Source organism: Pongo pygmaeus, chromosome 10, assembly GCF_028885625.2.
Source record: "Pongo pygmaeus isolate AG05252 chromosome 10, NHGRI_mPonPyg2-v2.0_pri, whole genome shotgun sequence".
In the NCBI taxonomy this organism is placed as follows: Eukaryota; Metazoa; Chordata; class Mammalia; order Primates; family Hominidae; genus Pongo; species Pongo pygmaeus.
In genome coordinates, this window is record NC_072383.2 from 120,485,318 (window position 1) to 120,503,088 (window position 17,771).

A 17,771-nucleotide genomic window follows, 5' to 3' on the forward strand; every position below is an offset into this window, starting at 1 on the left:
CCATATTTTAGTAAATATTTTAAAAATAGATGAGTGATTTCTCCTTTTCAGTTTGCAGTTCCAGCATTAGACCCTGGAAACTACTGATCTGAAGACAGAAACCAACCTTTATGCACCTGAATGTTCCCACCCCCGGGGGCTGATACTTGCAATGCCACAGACAATTTTTTAACTTGACTGACCCACAGTCCACCTGTGAGCTTGGGAACCTCTGATTTGTTAATTAATTAATAGGGCTCTGGTTTAGGAGTCAGAGATGAGAACTTTAATTCAAAGTGAGCCATTAATTAGTTGGGAATCGTGGGCAGGTCACACCCCTCTTCAGTCCTCAGTTAAGACCTGCAAATACTTCTCTGTGTGCTTATGTGCATATTTCCCATTACAAATCCTTAGAGGGGCCTTTGAACCCCAAAAGTTGGGGACCTCTGCACTAGATGGTCTTTCAAGTTCATTCCTTTAACAAATATTTATTGAGGGCCTACTATGTGCCAAGCCCTGGGGCTGAACAAAGCCTGAGACACAGACAAGTTCCCTGAGATCTTGTGGAGGTTACATTCCTGTGGAGGGAAACAACCAACCACCATGGGAACAAACAATTACAGATGATGGTAAGTCGCAGGAAGGAAATGAAACAGGTGATAGGGAAGTGATGGGGTGATGGGGGGAGGCCGGCCCTCCAGGTGTTCAGGAAGGGTCTTTTTTCAGAGGTGGTATTAAGGGTTTGAACTGTATCCCCCAAAAAGACATGTTCTGTTTTCTTTCTTTCCTTCCTTCCTTCTTTCCATCTTTCTTTCTTTCTTTGAGACAGAGTCTCGCTCTGTCATCCAGGCTGGAGTGCAATGGCGCGATCTTGGCTCACTGCAACCTCCACCTCCCAAGTTCAAGCGATTCTCCTGCCTCAGACTCCCGAGTAACTGAGATTACAGGTGCCAGCCACCATGTCTGGCTTATTTTTGTAGTTTTAATAGAGATGAGGTTTCACCATGTTGGTCAGGCTGGTTTTGAACTCCTGGCCTCAAGTGATCCACCTGCCTTGGCCTCCCAAAGTGCTGGGATTACAGGTGTGAGCCACTGGGAGGCCAGAACTTCAAGTGATCTGCCTGCCTCAGCCTCCCAAAATGCTGGGATTACAGGTGTGAGTCACCGCGCCTGGCCTCATTCCTATGTCTCTAATGCCTAGAACATCTACTATGTCTGACACATAGTAGATACTCAGTCTTTTTTTTTTTTTCCAAAGACAGGGTCTTGCTATGTTTCCCAGGCAACTCAACATTTACTCAACAATTAAGGATCCACTATGTGGTTGTTTCCCTCCACGGGAATGTAACCTCCACAAGATCTCAGGGAACTTGTCTGTGTCTCAGGCTTTGTTGGAACCCAAGGGCTTGACACATAGTAGACCCTCAATAAATATTTGTTAAAGGAATGAACTTTAACACTTAGTAACACTTAGTATCGCTTAACACTTAGTATCACTTTCTAACACTTGGAATGTGACCCTATTTGGAAATAGGGTCTTTCCAGATGTAGTTGAGATGCGGTCACACTAGGAAAGGGTGTCTTTTTTTTATTTATTTTTTTGAGAGAGGCTCTTGTCCTGTCACCCAGGCTGGTGTGCAGTGGTATGATGACGGCTCACTACTGGAGGCTGCGAAAGCCCCGAGCTCTGGGAGCCAACACTATTTATTGGTAATCCAACAGAGAAACAGGTGGTGAGAATGTGGAGGTCAAGAGGGCACGTTGCATTAAGCCCATGATTTACAGCTGTGATGGTTTAGCATTTGCTCCGCTACTTGAGATAATGGAGAGCAGGTTCTTTTAACTCAAGATACAATTGATCCTGGGTGAGCAAGGAGCAAGGAGCCAGCAAGTCTAGACACATTCCAGAGCCACGAGCCCTGGATTCTATCCAAGCCACAAGGGATTTTATGCCCTGGGCTTAGATTATGGTACGTCAGGGTAGCCTTCCACCCTTTAGCACAGTTTGATGTTCCAGAGGCCACAAGGAGTTTTAGACCTTGGACCCCGGACATGTTCCAAGACTTTTTTACATCATGTCAGACATATAAGCCCTACCTCAGCTTCTCCCAACACTCAGCTTTTCCCAACACACTACAGCCTCGACCTCTGGAGCTCAAGTGATCCTCCCATCTCAGCCTCCCAAGCAGCTGGGAATACAGGCTTGCACCACAATGCCCGGGCTAATTTTTGTATTTTTAGTAGAAATGGGGTCTAACTATGTTGGCCAGGCTGGTCTCCAACTCCTGGCCTCTAGTGATCTGCCCACCTTGGCCTCCCAAAGTGCTGGGATTACAGGCATGAGCCACCATGCCTGGCCGGAAAGGGTGTCTTTTTAAGAGAGGACACACACAGACATGCACACAGGGAAGAAGACGGTGCAACAGGGTAGAGATTGGGGTGATGCAGCTGCGAGCTAAGGAACGCCAGAGAGTGAAGGACCCCGCCCCCGCCACCACACACACCCACAAGCTATGATGAGGGAAGGATTCTGCCCAGAACCTCAGAGGGAACACTGCTCTGCTGACGCCTTCCTCTCAGATTTCTAGATGCCAGAACTGTGAGACAATACATTTCTTTCTTTTCTTTTTTTCTTTCCTTCCCTCCCTCCCTTCCTTCTTTCCTCTTTCTCTCTCCCTCTCTCCTCTTTCTTTTTTTGAGACGCAGTTTCACTCTTGTTGCCTAGATTGGAGTGTAATGGCGCGATCTCGGCTCACCACAACCTCCACCTCCCTGGTTCAAGTGATTCTCCTGCATCAGCCTCCAGAGTAGCTGGGATTACAGGCATGCGCCACCACACCTGGCTATTTTTTTTTTTGTATTTTTAGTAGAGACGGGGGTTTCTCCATGTTGGTCAGGCTGGTCTTGAACTCCCAACCTCAGGTGATCCTCCTGCCTCAGCCTCCCAAAGTGCTGGGATTACAAGCATGAGCGACCGCGCCCGGCCTCCTTTCTTTATGAGACTGGGTCTCGCTCTGTTACCCAGGCTGGGGTGCAGTGGTGCAATCATAGCTCACTGCAGCCTTGACCTCCCAGGCCCAAGGAATTCTCGGACCTCAGCCTCCGGAGTAGCTGGGACCACAGGCATGTGCCACCACACCCAGCTAATATGTAAATTTTTTGTAGAAACAGGGTCTCCTTATGTTGCCCCAGTTGGTGAGAATACATTTCTATTGTTTAAACTACCCAGGTTGTGGTTATGGCAGCCCTAGCAACGAACACAGGGGGCCGGGCACGGTGGCTCATGCCTGTAATCCTAGCACTTTGGGAGGCCAAGTCGGGCGGATTACTTAAGGTCAGGAGTTCGAGAGCAGCCTGGCCAACATTGCAAAACCCCGCCTCTACTAAAAATACAAAAATTAGCTGGATGTGGTGTAATCTGGCTACTCCAGAGGCTGAGGTATGAGACTCACTTGATTCTGGGAGGCGGAAGTTGCAGTGAGCTGAGATCACACCACTGCACTCCAGCCTAGGCGACAGAGAAAAAAAACATAAAAATAGAAGAAAAAAGAAAGATAAAAAAGTAAAGTAACACAGGTATCATTTGAAACTGAGGCCTGAATGATGAAAAAAAGGCACATCGTATGAAGATTTAGAGGGAAGAAAGTTCCATGCAAGGTCAGGAAGAGAAAAAGCAACGGCTGGAGGGTACGAGTCCAGGGCGGTGAGATAGAAGGGACTGGAAAGCTAGGCAGGGGCAGTTCTTGCAGGACTTGGCAGAGGAGGGGACAGAACTGGATTTAATCAGCTTGGAGGCGGTTGTCCCTTGAGCGACAGAAACAGCTGTTAAGAACGTCACCCAGAGCGTTAGAGGGCAGGAATCTAGGATGTATTAGCTGCAGCACAAAATAATGACAACGTGAATGACCGTGCCCTCTCTGCGCTGTGCCGCCCGGCCCCCGACCTTGCTGGATGGTCGATGTCAGCTCCAGCCTTCCGGGATGCTGGCCTGGGCTCAGGTCAGGCAATGACCAGGGGCCGGTGAGCTTTCATTTCACCTCCCCCAAATCTCCTTTCCCCAAACTCTAGACACCCCCAAAACACACAATCTAAGTCAAATAATCTCTGCAAATGTAACCTGCAGACAAGTCCCCCAACTCTTCCTGGAAGAGACAGATTCTGGAGGCGCAGAGGCACTGCCAAGGGGGCCGCAACAGACCCCGCAAGACCTTGCAAGCTTGCCATGTCCGGGTCCCGAACGCCGCACGAGGGGCGGGGGGGGGGGGGGGGGGCGGGGAACATGCGCACGCGCGGCCCCGCCTCCCAGGCGTGGGGCGGGGCGGGCGCCAGGGCGGGGCCGTGACGTCAGTTGCGCGCGTGGCTCTGGCTGCGCAGGAACAGCTGGTGCCTCCGAGGGCGGCCGGCGAGCGCGCGGGCGTGGGGCGCTGGGGGGCCGGCAGGGCAGCGCTGCGGGAGCAGCCGCCGCCACCGCCGCCTTGCACCATCGCATTATGTCCGGGCAGCTGGAGCGTTGCGAGCGCGAATGGCACGAGCTGGAGGGAGAATTTCAAGAACTGCAGGTAGGGCCAGGCCACCTGGTCCCGTAACTCTGCTGCCCGCGGTGCAGCGCCTTCCCCTTCCTGAGCCCCCGGCCCGGGCGGTGGGGACAGTCAGGGCCTAGGGAGTGCCCCGGCGAGGCCCTGGGGGCGGACGGGAGGCATGGACCAGCCCCCTCCCATCACCCGGCGCTTCAGCTCTTCGTGCACGTGGGGCGCCGGGTCGCAGCCCCCCCTTCCGCCGCCCTCCCACTGGCTCTCTGCTCCACTCACCCCCTTCGCTGCAGAAAGTTGGTCTGTGGCCTCAGGCAAGTTCCAGGCGTGTTCATCTGTGGGGGTGGTTCAAAGAGAACAGCCCAGCCCCCACCTCTGCAGGGTCTCCCCAAATCTCACCCCGCTCCCTCCCATCTGCTTTTGGTAGCTCAGCTCCCACCCCGTACTCTGGCGGGGCAGCACTATCCTGCAGCTCTGTTTTGGGAGGTGTACTTAGGAGCTGTTCACCTTAAACCTCTAGGCTGTGCTTGGGGATTAGGGACCCCTATTTCCTGTCTTTGGGGGCTCTGACGCTGCTGCAGGCTGAGTTTGGCGTGGAGAGCATCTGTCAGTTCGGACAGCTGGGTCGCCTCACCCAGTGATAGGGGAAACTCCCAGCTCTATCCTTTTGGCCCGGAGCCTTACACGGGGTGGAGTGAGGGCGGGTGTAAGGCGGGGATCCCCTGAGAGAATGGCATTGCTGCTGGGGGTGGGGAGCGGTCCTGGGAGCAGTTGTTCCTGCTAAGAGGTTCAGAGAGGCCCCAGCTACCTACCGTATTGACTAGAGACGCCTCAGGAAACCTTGGAGTTGACCAAGAGGGACTCGGTGACTATTTTTGAAGACAGGGCTGTTCCCTCTCCAGTCACGGGATTGTTTTTTGGGGGGTTGGCTTTGCCTGAAATTACATTGCACACTATCACCCTAGTCCTCTCATTTGGAGCAGTGACATTGTCCCTGTCCATGTAGCTCTTGTCTGCAGTTCAGTTGGCCTCCTACAGTGTGCACAGGGGAGAGGAGGTTGCCACGGGTGTCTCTGATGGGTCTTTCTAGACACGTGGCTGTAGATTCTGATCAATAGAGGGTTGCTGGAGAGCTGGGGCAGGAATGGGGGTGCCCTTTCAGGCATGAATAGAGGGGAAGGGACCTAGACTCATCTTGGCCTGTCCAGCATGTGTAGGTTGATGCCTTCTCTTCTAGGGCCTGGGTCCCTTCCGGTTCTCAGGGGACTGTTTTGGCTCCACTCCCACGGAGAAGACTCAGTCACTTCTTGTTTTGTTTTGTTTTGTTTTGTTTTTGAGATGGAGTCTCACTGTCGCCCAGGCTGGAGTGCAGTGGTGTGATCTCGGCTCACTGCAGCCTCTGCCTCCCGGGTTCAAGCCATTCTCTGCCTCAGCCTTCTGAGTAGCTGGGATTACAGGCGTGCGCCACCATGCCTGGCTAATTTTTTTGTGTTTTAGTAGAGATGGGGTTTCACTATGTTGGCCAGGCTCCTGACCTCAGGTGATTCACCCACCTCGGCCTCCCAAAGTGCTGAGATTACAGGCATGAGCCACCGTGCCTGGCCCTCAGCCACTTTTTTTTTTTTTTTTTTTTGAGACAGAGTCTCCCTCTGTCACCAGACTTGAGTGCAGTGGCACGATCGTGGCTCACTGCAACCTCCGCTTCCCGGGTTCAAGCAATTCTCCTGCCTCAGTCTCCCAAGTAGCAGAGATTATAGGCGCACACCACCATGCCCAGCTAATTTTTGTATTTTTAGTAGAGACAGGGTTTCACCATGTTGGCCAGGATGGTCTCAATCTCTTGACCTCGTGATCTGCCTGCCTCGGCCTCCCAAAGTGCTGGGATTATAGTAGTGAGCCAGCCACCGTGCCTGGTCCTCAGCCACTTCTTAATGCTTTGTCTTACTGGGCTCGGAGGTCATGGTCAGCTGTGGAACCAAGTGGGTGTTAGGGTTGGGAATGGGAGAAGAGAAGAGGTTTGCTGTGTGGAGCTTGTGTTGTTCATAATTCCTGTCCCTTGTCTTGCCTTAGACAAGGAGGAGGAGGGGGAAGAGTCTTAACACTTCAGAGTGAGGCCCAGCGCGGCGGCTCACGCCTGTAATTCCAGAACTTTGGGAGACCGAGGCGGGTGGATCACAAGGTTTGGAGTTTGAGACCAGCCTGGCCAACACAGTGAGACCCCGTCTCTACTAAAAATGCAAAATTAGCTGGGTGTGGTGGCATGTGCCTATAATCCCAGATACTCAAGTGGCTGAGGCAAGAGAATCGCTTGAACCTGGAAGGGGGAGGTTGCAGTGAGACAAGACTGCGCCATTGCACTCCAGCCTGGGCAACAGAGCAAGACTCCATTTCAAAAACAAAACAAAACAAAACAAAAAACAGCAACAACACTTCAGAGCTGTGCAATTAATACAATTAACAGCAATTAGATAGCAAGTCTTGGCAGGCAGAGGTTGCAAAGGAGTTGTTTGACTCTTTCTTAGGACTTGGTCCTCGGATGCTGAGGTGTGTTAGGGACAAAGAGATTGGGAATCAATTCTGGATTTTGTTCCCTGGTGCACAGCAAGGGTTGTAGAAGAAGGTCTGAGTGAGTGGAAACTGATGCCTCCTGCTCGGTTCATGATGGGGGAACTGGGAGGGACTGCATCCTACTTTGGGGAAGAGGGAGCCTGCTGGCTGCAGGCTTTGGTGGTCACCTGCTGGGTCAGGGGCCAGTCAGGGATGGCTCCCGGTGTCAAGATCATAGACCGGAGCAGAAACTGCTGTCTACATCTTCAATTCACAGATGAGGAAACTGAAGCTTGGGCATGCTGATTGCCTGGACGGGGGCCACACAGCTAGTTAGTGGTAAAGTTGGGGCCATAATTTAGTTCTCTAAATATTGGGAGACCCCTCTCTGCCTTCTCACGTTCCCCTTCATGTTAGATGTGAGAGCTGTGAACTCTCAGGATGCAAGGCTCTGGGACTCTGTGTATGGTAAGTAGGATGTCCATTGTGTATGTACTGGGCCGTTTTGGATACGAGATATTTGTTGGGAGCTCGGTGCATTGGCTCATACCTGTAATCTCAGCACTTTGGGAGGACAAGTTGGGAGGACCGCTCCCAGCAGGATTGCCCAGCAGTTTGAGACCAGCCTGGGAAACACAGGGAAACCCCTGTCTCTACAAACAGTAAAAAAAAATTGCTGGGTGTGGTGGTGCATGCTTGTGGTCCCAGCTACTAGGGAGGCTGAAGTAGGAGGGCTGTTTGAGCCTCAGAGGTCAAGGCTGCAGTGAGCCATGATTGCACCACTGTACTCTAGCCTGGGTGACAGAGTTAGACGCTCTCTCAAAAAAAAAAAAAAAAAAAGAGAAAGATCTGTTGGGGAACAAACAGGTCAGCAGGTAGGTAGGTGGGCACACTGAACTAGAACGCTTAACAATAGGAAGGATTTTCTTTCTACCAGAAAATCCTGGTCTATTTTAATTTCCCTACATCTTCCTTAGTATCCGGGTTGAGGGTTTCATATTCGTATCTCATTGATTCTGGGGTGATGTGTAACGATGTATAATGTCTCTATGTCTTACCTCTTTTTCTCTTTTTTTTTTTTTTTTTTTTTTGAGACAGAGTCTTGCTCTGTCGCCCAAGCTAGAGTACAGTGGCACGATCTTGGCTCACTGCAACCTTTGCCTCCCGGGTTCAAGCTATTCTCCTGCCTCAGCCTCCTGAGTAGCTGGGATTACAGGCACCCGCCACCGTGCCCGGCTAATTTTTATATTTTTAGCAGAGACGGGGTTTCACCATCTTGGCCAGGCTGGTCTAGAACTCCTGACCCCCTGATCCGCCCGCCTTGGCCTCCCAAAGTGCTGGGATTACAGGTGTGAGCCACTGTGCCTAGCTTCCCTTTTTTAAATGAAGGAAAGAAAGAGCAAACCTAATTCTCAGACCCCAGAAGATTTGAAAGGTCTTTGGAATTTCCCTCCTTCCCACCCCAAGAAAACCCAACGTAATCTCTGGGACTGTTGAGAGGAAAGGATCAGTTTTCTTTGGACTGTGATTTGCATGTGTCAGGGCCTTCCTGAACCCTGGGGCACAGTTGAGTCTCCATGAGGACTTAGTTTTTCGGGTGGTTGGGGTTTCAGGCATGCTGGTGAATTGAGTGCTAGTCTGAGACCAGTGTGCTCCTGGTCTCCTGGCCTGTGGTGTGACCGCAGAAGGTCACTTACAGACACAAGGGCAAGTAATTTAATGAGCATTTCTTGCCTTGCATCACTGGAAACCTGATCTTGTTCCTCCCAGCCAAGGAAGAAGGTGGCCTGTAGCAGCTCTTCCCTAAGTCTGACCTCACAGTGATGCAAGGGCCTTGAAGGCCATTGTAAAAATTTTGGCTTTTACTGTTAATGACATGTACATCTGTCTGGCTGCTGTGTATAGAATAGACATCAGGGAGACACGCTCGAAGCAAGAAGATCAGCATTATTTCATTAATAACCCTGTGAAATAGATCCTGGAATCTCTATTTTACAGAGGTTAAATCACTTATCCAAGGTCACATGGCCTATCAGTGCTGGAGCCAGGATTCGAACCCAGGCTGTTGAACACCAGTGTCTGTGCTCTTAACTACTGCCCAAGGCTGATCTCTGCCCTGAGTACTCCTTTTAGCTTTTGTTTCTCTTCTATCTTGGCTTGTGGGGCGTCTTTCTTTCTTTTTTATTTGAGACAGAGTCTCGCTCTGTTGCCCAGGCTGGAGTGCAGTGGCTTGATCTCAGCTCACCACAACCTCCGCCTTCCGGGTTCAAGCGATTCTCCTGCCTCAGCCTCCCGAGTAGCTGGGATTACAGACGCATGCCACCATGCCCGGCTAATTGTTGTATTTTTAGTAGAGACAGGGTTTCACTATGTTGGCCAGGCTGGTCTCGAACTCTTGACCTCATGATCCGCCTGCCTCAGCCTCCCAAAGTGCTGGGATTACAAGCGTGAGCCACCGCACCCAGCAGGGCATCTTTCTTTAGTAGCAGATTGTGCAGAAAAAAACACTGCACAGGGAATCGGTATTCTTGAGTTCAGGTCCTAGCTTTGCCATTGTCTAGTATCTGAATTTGGTGAGCCACCTCTCTCAGCTTGAGTTTCTTTATCTAAAAACAAAGGCTGACAATAATAATAATCCTAACAACAACAATAACAGTAATAGCTAACCGTGTGAAACATAGATTATCCCATTTAATCTAAATGTCAACCCATGGCCTGGCGCAGTGGCTCATGCCTGTAATCCCAGCAGTTTGGGAGGCTAAGGCGTGCAGATCACTTTGAGCTTAGGTGTTCAAGACCAGCCTGGGCAACATGGTGAAACCCCATCACTACAAAAAAACAAAACAAAACAAAACAAAACTTAGCTGGGCATTGGTGGCTCGCTCCTGTAATCCCAGCTACTCGGGAGGCTGAGGCTGGAGAATCGCTTGAACCCAGAAGGCGGAGGTTGCAGTGAGCCAAGATCGTGCCAGGGCACTCCAGCCTGGGTGACAGAGTGAGATTCTATCTCAAAAATAAGTGAATGAATGAATGACAACCCTGTTTTTTAGATGAGGAGATTGAAGCTAAGAGATATTGAGTAACTTGAAAGTCATGGAGCCAGAATTCTAACCCATGCCTGCTGTATGACTCAGATACTTTTTGGGTTCCTAATACTGTGGGCTCCAAAAGTATCCTGAGACTCTTAGCTCTAGAAGAAAAGTTTTGAACTTTCTGGGTCCCTTTTCATTTATATAGTGCTTTCACACGATGCACTATCAGGACTCTTAGTTGCAAATGAAAAAAAACCCAGTCTGACTGGTTTTAAGCCAAAAGAGGGTTTATTGAGTCAAGTCTAGTGGCAAATGGCTTCAGGCAAAGCTGGATCCAGGAGCTCAGGTGATGTCTGCGTGTGGATGTCTCTCTCTCTCTCTCTGTGTCAGCATTATTCTCAGGCAGTCCCTCCCATGTTGTGGCAAAGATGGCCAGGTGGCCCTCAGCTGACATCTGTCAGCTTAGCAGCTCTGGCAGAAACAGAGTATCCTTTCCCCCTGTGGTTTCAGCAAGCGTCCCAGGGCTGACTCTCATTGGCCCAGCTTGGGTCATGTGACTGTGCCTTACTTAACCAGTCACTGTGGCACTGATTGGCCAGGTCACGGTCACATGTCTGCTCCTGAAGCCTAAAAGTGGGATCAGTGCCACCACACTACATGAAACGAGTTGGGGAGGGATGGTCCCATGAAGGAAAATCAAAATGCTGGTAGTTTTAAAAAAAAACAGAGAGAGGGATGCTGGACAGGCACCTTTTGGGGGGTAATAGAAATTGTTGGCTGGGTGTAGTGGCCTACGCCTGTAATCCCAACAGGAGGCTGAGGCAGGTAGATCGCTTGAGCCCAGGAGTTTGAGACCAGCCTGGGCAATGTGGTAACACCCTGACTCTACAAAAAAAACACAAAAATTAGCTAGGCATAGTGGTGTGCACCCATGGTCCCATCTACTTGGGAGGCTGAAGCAGGAGGATTAACTAAGTTCAGGAAGTGGAGGTTGCAATGAGCTGAGATCCTGCCACTGCACTCCAGCCTGGGTGACAGAGTGAGACCCTGTCTCAAAAAAATTTTGTTTTTTCAAGGGAAACAGTGGCATCTGTTGGACACTGCTTGAGCTGCTAACGGGGGTAGTTTAAGGGGGTGCTTCACAGTTGCATGTTAGGCCACACTGCATTCTTTTTTTTTAAGACGGAGTTTCGCTCTTGTTGTCCAGGCTGGAGTGCAATGGCTCCGTCTCGGCTCACTGCAACCTCTGCCTCCCGGCTTCAAGTGATTCTCCTGCCTCAGCCTCCTGAGTAGCTGTAGCTAGGACTACAGGCACATGCCACCACACCTGGCTAATTTTTGTATTTTTAGTAGAGACAGGGTTTCACCATGTTGACCAGCTGGTCTTGAGCTCCTGACCTCAGGTGATCTGCCCATCTCGGCCTCCCAAAATGCTGGGATTATAGGCATGAGCCACCGCGCCCGTCCCACACTACATTCTTGATAATGTCACATCTTTGTGACAGTGCCTAGCCTGCTGCATGCACCTTATCTCCCAGCTCTTTCCAGCTGACAAAACTGAGGCACAGAGGGATTACATAACTCAGCTAATAAGTGGCAGGCTCTGGATCTGAACTCAGGCAACCTGATGGCAGCATCAAATCACTTAACCATTGTGTTTTCATGCCACCCAAATGCCTGCCTCCCACGCACAGACCCCCACTTACCGCTCCCGTAACATACCGTTCATGGATTCTGACACATGACTCAGAATCTGTCCCAGCACAGGACGCATACACGTTAGGCAAAGTCATCCTTGGTGGTGTTTCTATGGTGATGAGTCCTGGTTAAGTATAGTCAGCGTCTGAAAGTCTATTTGAAGTTGATTTCTTAGAGCTATATAAAAGTAATCTCTTGTCCAGGCACAGTGGCTCATGCCTGTAATCCTAGCACCTTGGGAGGCCAAGATAGGCAGATCATTTGAGCTCAGGAGTTTGAGACCAGCCTAGGCAACATGGCAAAACCCCGTCTCTACAAAAAATAAAAAAATTAGCCAGGCATGGTGGCGCAGGTCTGTAGTTTCAGCTACTCGGGAGGTTGAGAGAGGAGGATCGCCTGAGCCCAGGGAGGTGAAGGCTGTGTGAGCAGCCATGATTGTGTCACTGCACTCCAGACTGGGCGACAGGGTAAGACCGTGTCTCAAAAAAAAAAAAAGTAATCTCTTGAAAGTTTGCCACCAGCAAGAGGCACAGCTCTAAGGCACCACGCTTAAGTGGTGGTGTGGCCCTGTTGCAGTCTACCGGACTGCCCAGCGACTTCTGATGCTCCTGGGCCAGAACCCTGTCTGTAAATGCCATGAGATTCCTCTAGCAATTCCTGCAACAAATGTTGACTCCCCAGTCCTGGATCTTCCGACAGCCAAGATGTGTTAAGGAGGTGTCTCCAGATGTTTCACATCTGTGCTGGGAACAGGAGTCATTAACCTCATCTTCCCACTGGGGCAGAGCTTGGGTCTCAGAGGACAGCAGAGGTGGCAGAGATCCATGAATCTTCCAAAGGAAACTTGCTTGTGTGTGTCTTTACTACATGCGGAGGATGGTAATTAGACAAGTAGGGAAGACGCTCTGGGCATGACAGCTCACAGAGCTCATGTGAGCAGTTCTCCTTTTTGTTGTTGTTTTGTAAGAGAGGGTCTCACTTTGTTGCCCAGGTTGGAATACAGTGGTCCCATCATGGATCACTGCAGCTTCAGCTTCCTGGGTTCAAGTGATTCTCCCCTTCAGCCTCCTGAGTAGCTGGGACTACAGGCACACACCACCACACTTGGCTAATTTTTGTAATTTTTGTAGAGATGGGGTTTTGTCATGTTGCCCAGGCTGGTCTTGAACTTCTGTCTCAAGCATTCCTCCCGTCTCAGCCTCCCAAAGTGCTGAGACTATAGGTATGAGCGCCCGGCCCTCCTTTTTTTTTTTTTTTCAACCAAGAGTTTCGCTCTTGTTGCCCAGGCTGGAGAGCAGTGGTGCCATCTTGGCTCACTGCAACCTCCGCCTTCTGGTTTCAAGCAATTCTTCTGCCTCATCCTCCCGAGTAGCTGGGATTACAGGTAGGCGCCACCACGCCCAGCTAATTTTTGTATTTTTAGTAGATGGGGTTTCACCGTGTTGGCCAGGCTGGTCTTGAACTCCTAACCTTGTGATCCGCCCACCCCAGCCTCCCAAAGTGCTGGGATTACAGGCGTGAGCCACTGCACCCAGCCCTGGCCCTCCTTTTTTTTGAATGGAATCCGTTCTACTCTTTTTTTTCTTTTTGAGACAGCGTCTTGCTCTGTCGCCCAGGCTGGAGTGCAGTGGCTCAATCTCAGCTCATTGCAACCTCTGCCTCCCGGGTTCAAGCGATTTTCCTTCCTCAGCCTGCTGAGTAGCTGGGACTACAGGTGTGTGCCACCATGCCCAGCTAATTTTTGTATTTTTAGTAAAGACGGGGTTTCACCATGTTGGCCAGGATGGTCTCCATCTCTTGACCTTGTGATCCGGCCGCCTTGGCCTCCCAAAGTGCTGGGATTACAGGCGTGAGCCACCTCACCTGGCCTTTTTTTTTTTTTTTTTTTTTTTTCGAGACAGAGTCTTACTCTGTTGCCCAGGCTAGAATACAGTGGCACAATCTTGGCTCACTGCAACCTCTGCCTCCCGGGTTCAAGCAATTCTTCTGCCTCAGCCCTCTGAGTAGTTGGTATTACAGGTGTGTGCTACCACAGCAGGCTAATTTTTTTATTTGTAGTAGAGACGGGGTTTCACCATGTTGGTCAGGCTAGTGTCGAACTCCTGACCTTGTGATCTGCCCACCTCAGCCTCCCATAGTGCTGGGATTAGATGCATGAGCCACTGTGCCCGGCCTCCATTCTACATTTTTATAAGTAATACATATTCACACAGTTAAAAATTCACATAGCAGCCATGCACAGTAGTTTTTATAACACAACTAAAAACTGGCAACCTGAACGTCCGTGGGAATGGATCATTATACTGAGCACCCAGAGAGAGGTGAAGTAGGAGAGTGAATAAACTGAGCTACCTGTGTTAACATCCCGCAGAAAGTTGCAGAGGGGTATATACAATGTGGCACTTGCAATAAAGTCAAAAACATTCAAAACAACACAGTATATTGCTTAATGATACATTGTATGTAGTCCAAGTATAAAGATTTGCAAAGGAGTGATGAAGACCACAGTTGGTGCTATCGTGGAAATTCAGACAGGGCCCAAGCAAGAAGTCAATGGCTGTCTCAGGAAGGTCTCGCTGAAAATAAGGGGCTGTTTACAAAGGTGTGGGCAGTTTTTTAAATTTACTTTTTTTTTTTTTTTTTGAGATGCAGTTTCGCTCTTGTTGCCCAGGCTGGAATGCAGTGGCGCGATCTCGGCTCACCGCAACCTCCACCTCCCGGGTTCAAGCAATTCTCTTGCTTCAGCCTCCCAAGTAGCTGAGATTACAGGCACGCGCCTCCATACCCAGCTGATTTTGTATTTCTAGTAGAGACGGGGTTTCTCCATGTTAGGCTGGTCTCAAACTCCTGACCTCAGGTGATCCGCCTGCCTTGCCTCCCAAAGTGCTGGGATTACAGACGTGAGGCACCGCACCCGGCTTTTTGTTTGTTTGTTTTGTTTGTTTGTTTTTTTGTTTTTTGTTTTAAGAGAGAGAGAGGGTCTAACTCCATCGCTCAGGCTGAAGTGCAGTGGCGGTATCATAGCTCACTGCAGCCTTGAACTCCTAGGCTCAAGCTATCTTCCCACCTCAGCCTCCTGAGTAGATGGAACTACAGGCATGTCCCACTGTGCTCAGCTAATGTTTTAATCTTTTGCAGAGACAGGGTCTTGCTGTGTTGCCCAGGCTCGGGTATGGGCAGTTTAATGGCTGGAGCTGGCCACAGCAGGGAGCTGTTACTAGTCCTGATTCTGAAAGGGGAGGAGTCACCAGAGCTTGGCACAAGCTTGTGCTGGCGGGGCAGGAGCTGCCAGTGAGGAGCTGTAGTGGATGAAGGGGGCAGCAGAACAGGGAGGAGGCCGGAGGAAGAGATACCCCAGCCTCTCTCTCCTCCCGCCCTCTAGTCTTCTGGTGACTACCATTGAGCAAACCCAATTGGAGGGCAGTTCCTAGGAATCAGCCTCCCAGGGCACAGAGAAAGCTAGGACTCATCTGGGGTGGGCATGGGTTGAGGAAATGACCACAATCCACCTCTTTGGCAGGGGTAGAGGATGGGAATACCATGTAGGAGGGATCCATGAGGCCATTTAACTCTGTGTGCACTATTCCTTCTTTTCTTTTCTTTTTTCTTCTTCTTTTGAGACGAGGTCTCACTCTGACACTCGGACTAGAGTGCGGGGGTGTGATCATGGCCACGGCAGCCTTCACCTCCTGGTTCAAGTGATCCTCCTGTCTCAGTCTCGCAAGTAGCTGTGACTACAGGCACATACCACATGCCAGCTATAAATAATTTTTTTTTTTTTTTTTTTTTTTTTATTGGAGAGATGGGATCTCACTGTGTTATCCAGGCTGCTGGTCTCAAGTGATCTTTTTTTTTTTTTTTTTTTTTGAGATGGAGTCTTGCACTATCACCCAGGCTGGAGTGCAGTGGTGTGATCTCCACTCACTGCAACCTCCACCTCCCGGGTTCAAGTGATTCTCCTGCCTCAGCCTCCATAGTAGCTGGGATTACAGGCACCCGCCAACACGCCCAGCTAATTTTTTGTATTTTTAGTAGAGACAGTTTGACTATGTTGGCCAGGCTGGTCTTGAACTCCTGACCTTGTGATCCACCCGCCTCAGCCTCTCAAAGTGCTGGGATTACAGGTGTGAGCAACTGTGCCCAGCCAGATAATTTTTATATTTTTGGTAGAGACAGGGTTTCACCATGTTGGCCAGGCTGATCTCGAACTCCCAGCCTCAAGTGATCCACCCTCCTTGGCCTCCCAAAGTGCTGGGATTACAGGCGTGAGCCTCCGCGCCTGGCCAACATACTCAAAGTTTTATAGCCGGGCACGGTGCCTCACGCCTGTAATCCCAGCACTTTGGGAGGCTAAGGCGGGCGGATCATGAGGTCAGGAGATCGAGACCATCCTGGCTAACGTGGTGAAACCCCGTCTCTACTAAAAATACAAAAAAGTAGCCGGGCGTGGTGGCGGGCGCCTGTAGTCCCAGCTACTCGGGAGGCTGAGGCAGGAGAATGGCCTGAACCCGGGAGGTGGAGCTTGCAGTGAGCCAAGATCACGCCATTGCACTCCAGCCTGGGCGACAGAGTGAGACTCCGTCTCAAAAAAATAAAAAATAAAAATAAAATAAAGGTTTTATAAAGAGAAACAGCTCTATAGGCTCCATGTCAGTCATTTACATGGTTAGGACCATGCAAATATCACTTACAGCAGAATCAAGTAGTGTACTATGATTGTATTTTTCTCTCTTGGAAGAATAAGTGTCTTGGTATTTGATGCCTTACTGCCAGTGTTTTCCTTATAATTGCCCTTTTTCCCCTTTGTTCTGATTTGGGTATTCTATGAAGTGTGCTTTGTTTGTTTGTTTGGATTGGCCTTGAACTAGGCAGCTGGGGAGTTGGGGTTTGCCTTGTGTTGCAGAATGGATTTTCTTCCACAGCTGTCTGTCTGTGCCCCCAGCACTCTAAGTTAAATTTTTAGAGCTAGGGACTCAATGGTGGGAGTCAATCATGTTAATATGCTGGTGGTCCCTGCACTGTCTGCAGAGAGCTGCCTCCCATTTTGGGGTGAGGGTCTCCCATGTTCTAATCTACTGCTGCCAAGGTTAGAAATAAAAATAGCAGTTTGGCATCTTCTTTAAAAGTTAGACAGAAATTTACCGTATGACCCAGCAATTCCATTCCTAGGTATCTACCCAAGAGAAATGAAAAGACAGGTCCACACAGACTTACATGACATCGGATCTTCATAGCAGCAGTATTCACGATACAGTAACCAAAAAGTCAAAACAACCCAAACAACTGGTGTATCTGGGCCACATTTTTATTGCTGACTAGCAGTAAAAGGAAAAACAAAACAGATCCATGCTACAAAAACATGATGCTAAGTCAAAGAAGCCAGATGCAAAAACCCCATGCTGTATGATTCTATTTATATGAAATATGCAGAAAAGAACTATAGAGACAGGGCCAGGCGTGGTGCCTCATGTAATCCCAACACTCTGGGAGGCCAAGGAGGGCAGATCACCTGAGGTCAGGAGTTTGAGACCAGCCTGGCCAACATGGCGAAACCACATCTCTACTATAAATACAAGAATTAGCTGGGCGTGGTGATGCGCACCTGTAGTCCCAGCTACTGAGGAGGCTGAAGCAGGAGAATGGCTTGAACCTGAGAGGCGGAGGTTGCAGTGAGCAGAGATCATGCCACTGCACTCCAGCCTGGGCAACAAGCGACACTCTGTTTCAAAACAAAAACAAAAACAAAAAAACAAAACACCTCTAGAGACAGAAAGCCGGTTAAAGGTTGCTGTGGGTTAGGAAGAAGGGGAGATGGAGAGTGACTGCGAAGAGACACCAGGGATCTTATTGGGTGTTATAGAAGGTTCTAACACGAGATGTGGTGATGGTTGTACAATCTGGTAAATGTATAAAAATCACTGAATTATATTATTAAAATGGGTGAATTGTGTGGCATGTAAATTATATATCAATGAAATTGTTAAAA

At 49.8% G+C, this 17,771-nt stretch overlaps 1 protein-coding gene across 2 annotated transcripts in view; it reads left to right on the forward strand.

Moving 5' to 3' along the window:
• The first annotated feature begins 4,325 nt into the window (after positions 1–4,325).
• TMEM120B (transmembrane protein 120B) overlaps positions 4,326–17,771 on the forward strand; it is a 65,602-nt gene continuing 52,156 nt past the window's right edge. Inside the window, exon 1 of one of the 2 annotated variants that reach the window (XM_054443929.2) lies at positions 4,326–4,538. In XM_054443929.2, coding sequence (XP_054299904.1) covers positions 4,470–4,538 — 69 coding nt within the window. In that variant the 5' untranslated portion in view covers positions 4,326–4,469. The remainder of the gene's footprint in view (positions 4,539–17,771) is intronic. The other variant, XM_063647130.1, reaches the window with a different exon arrangement.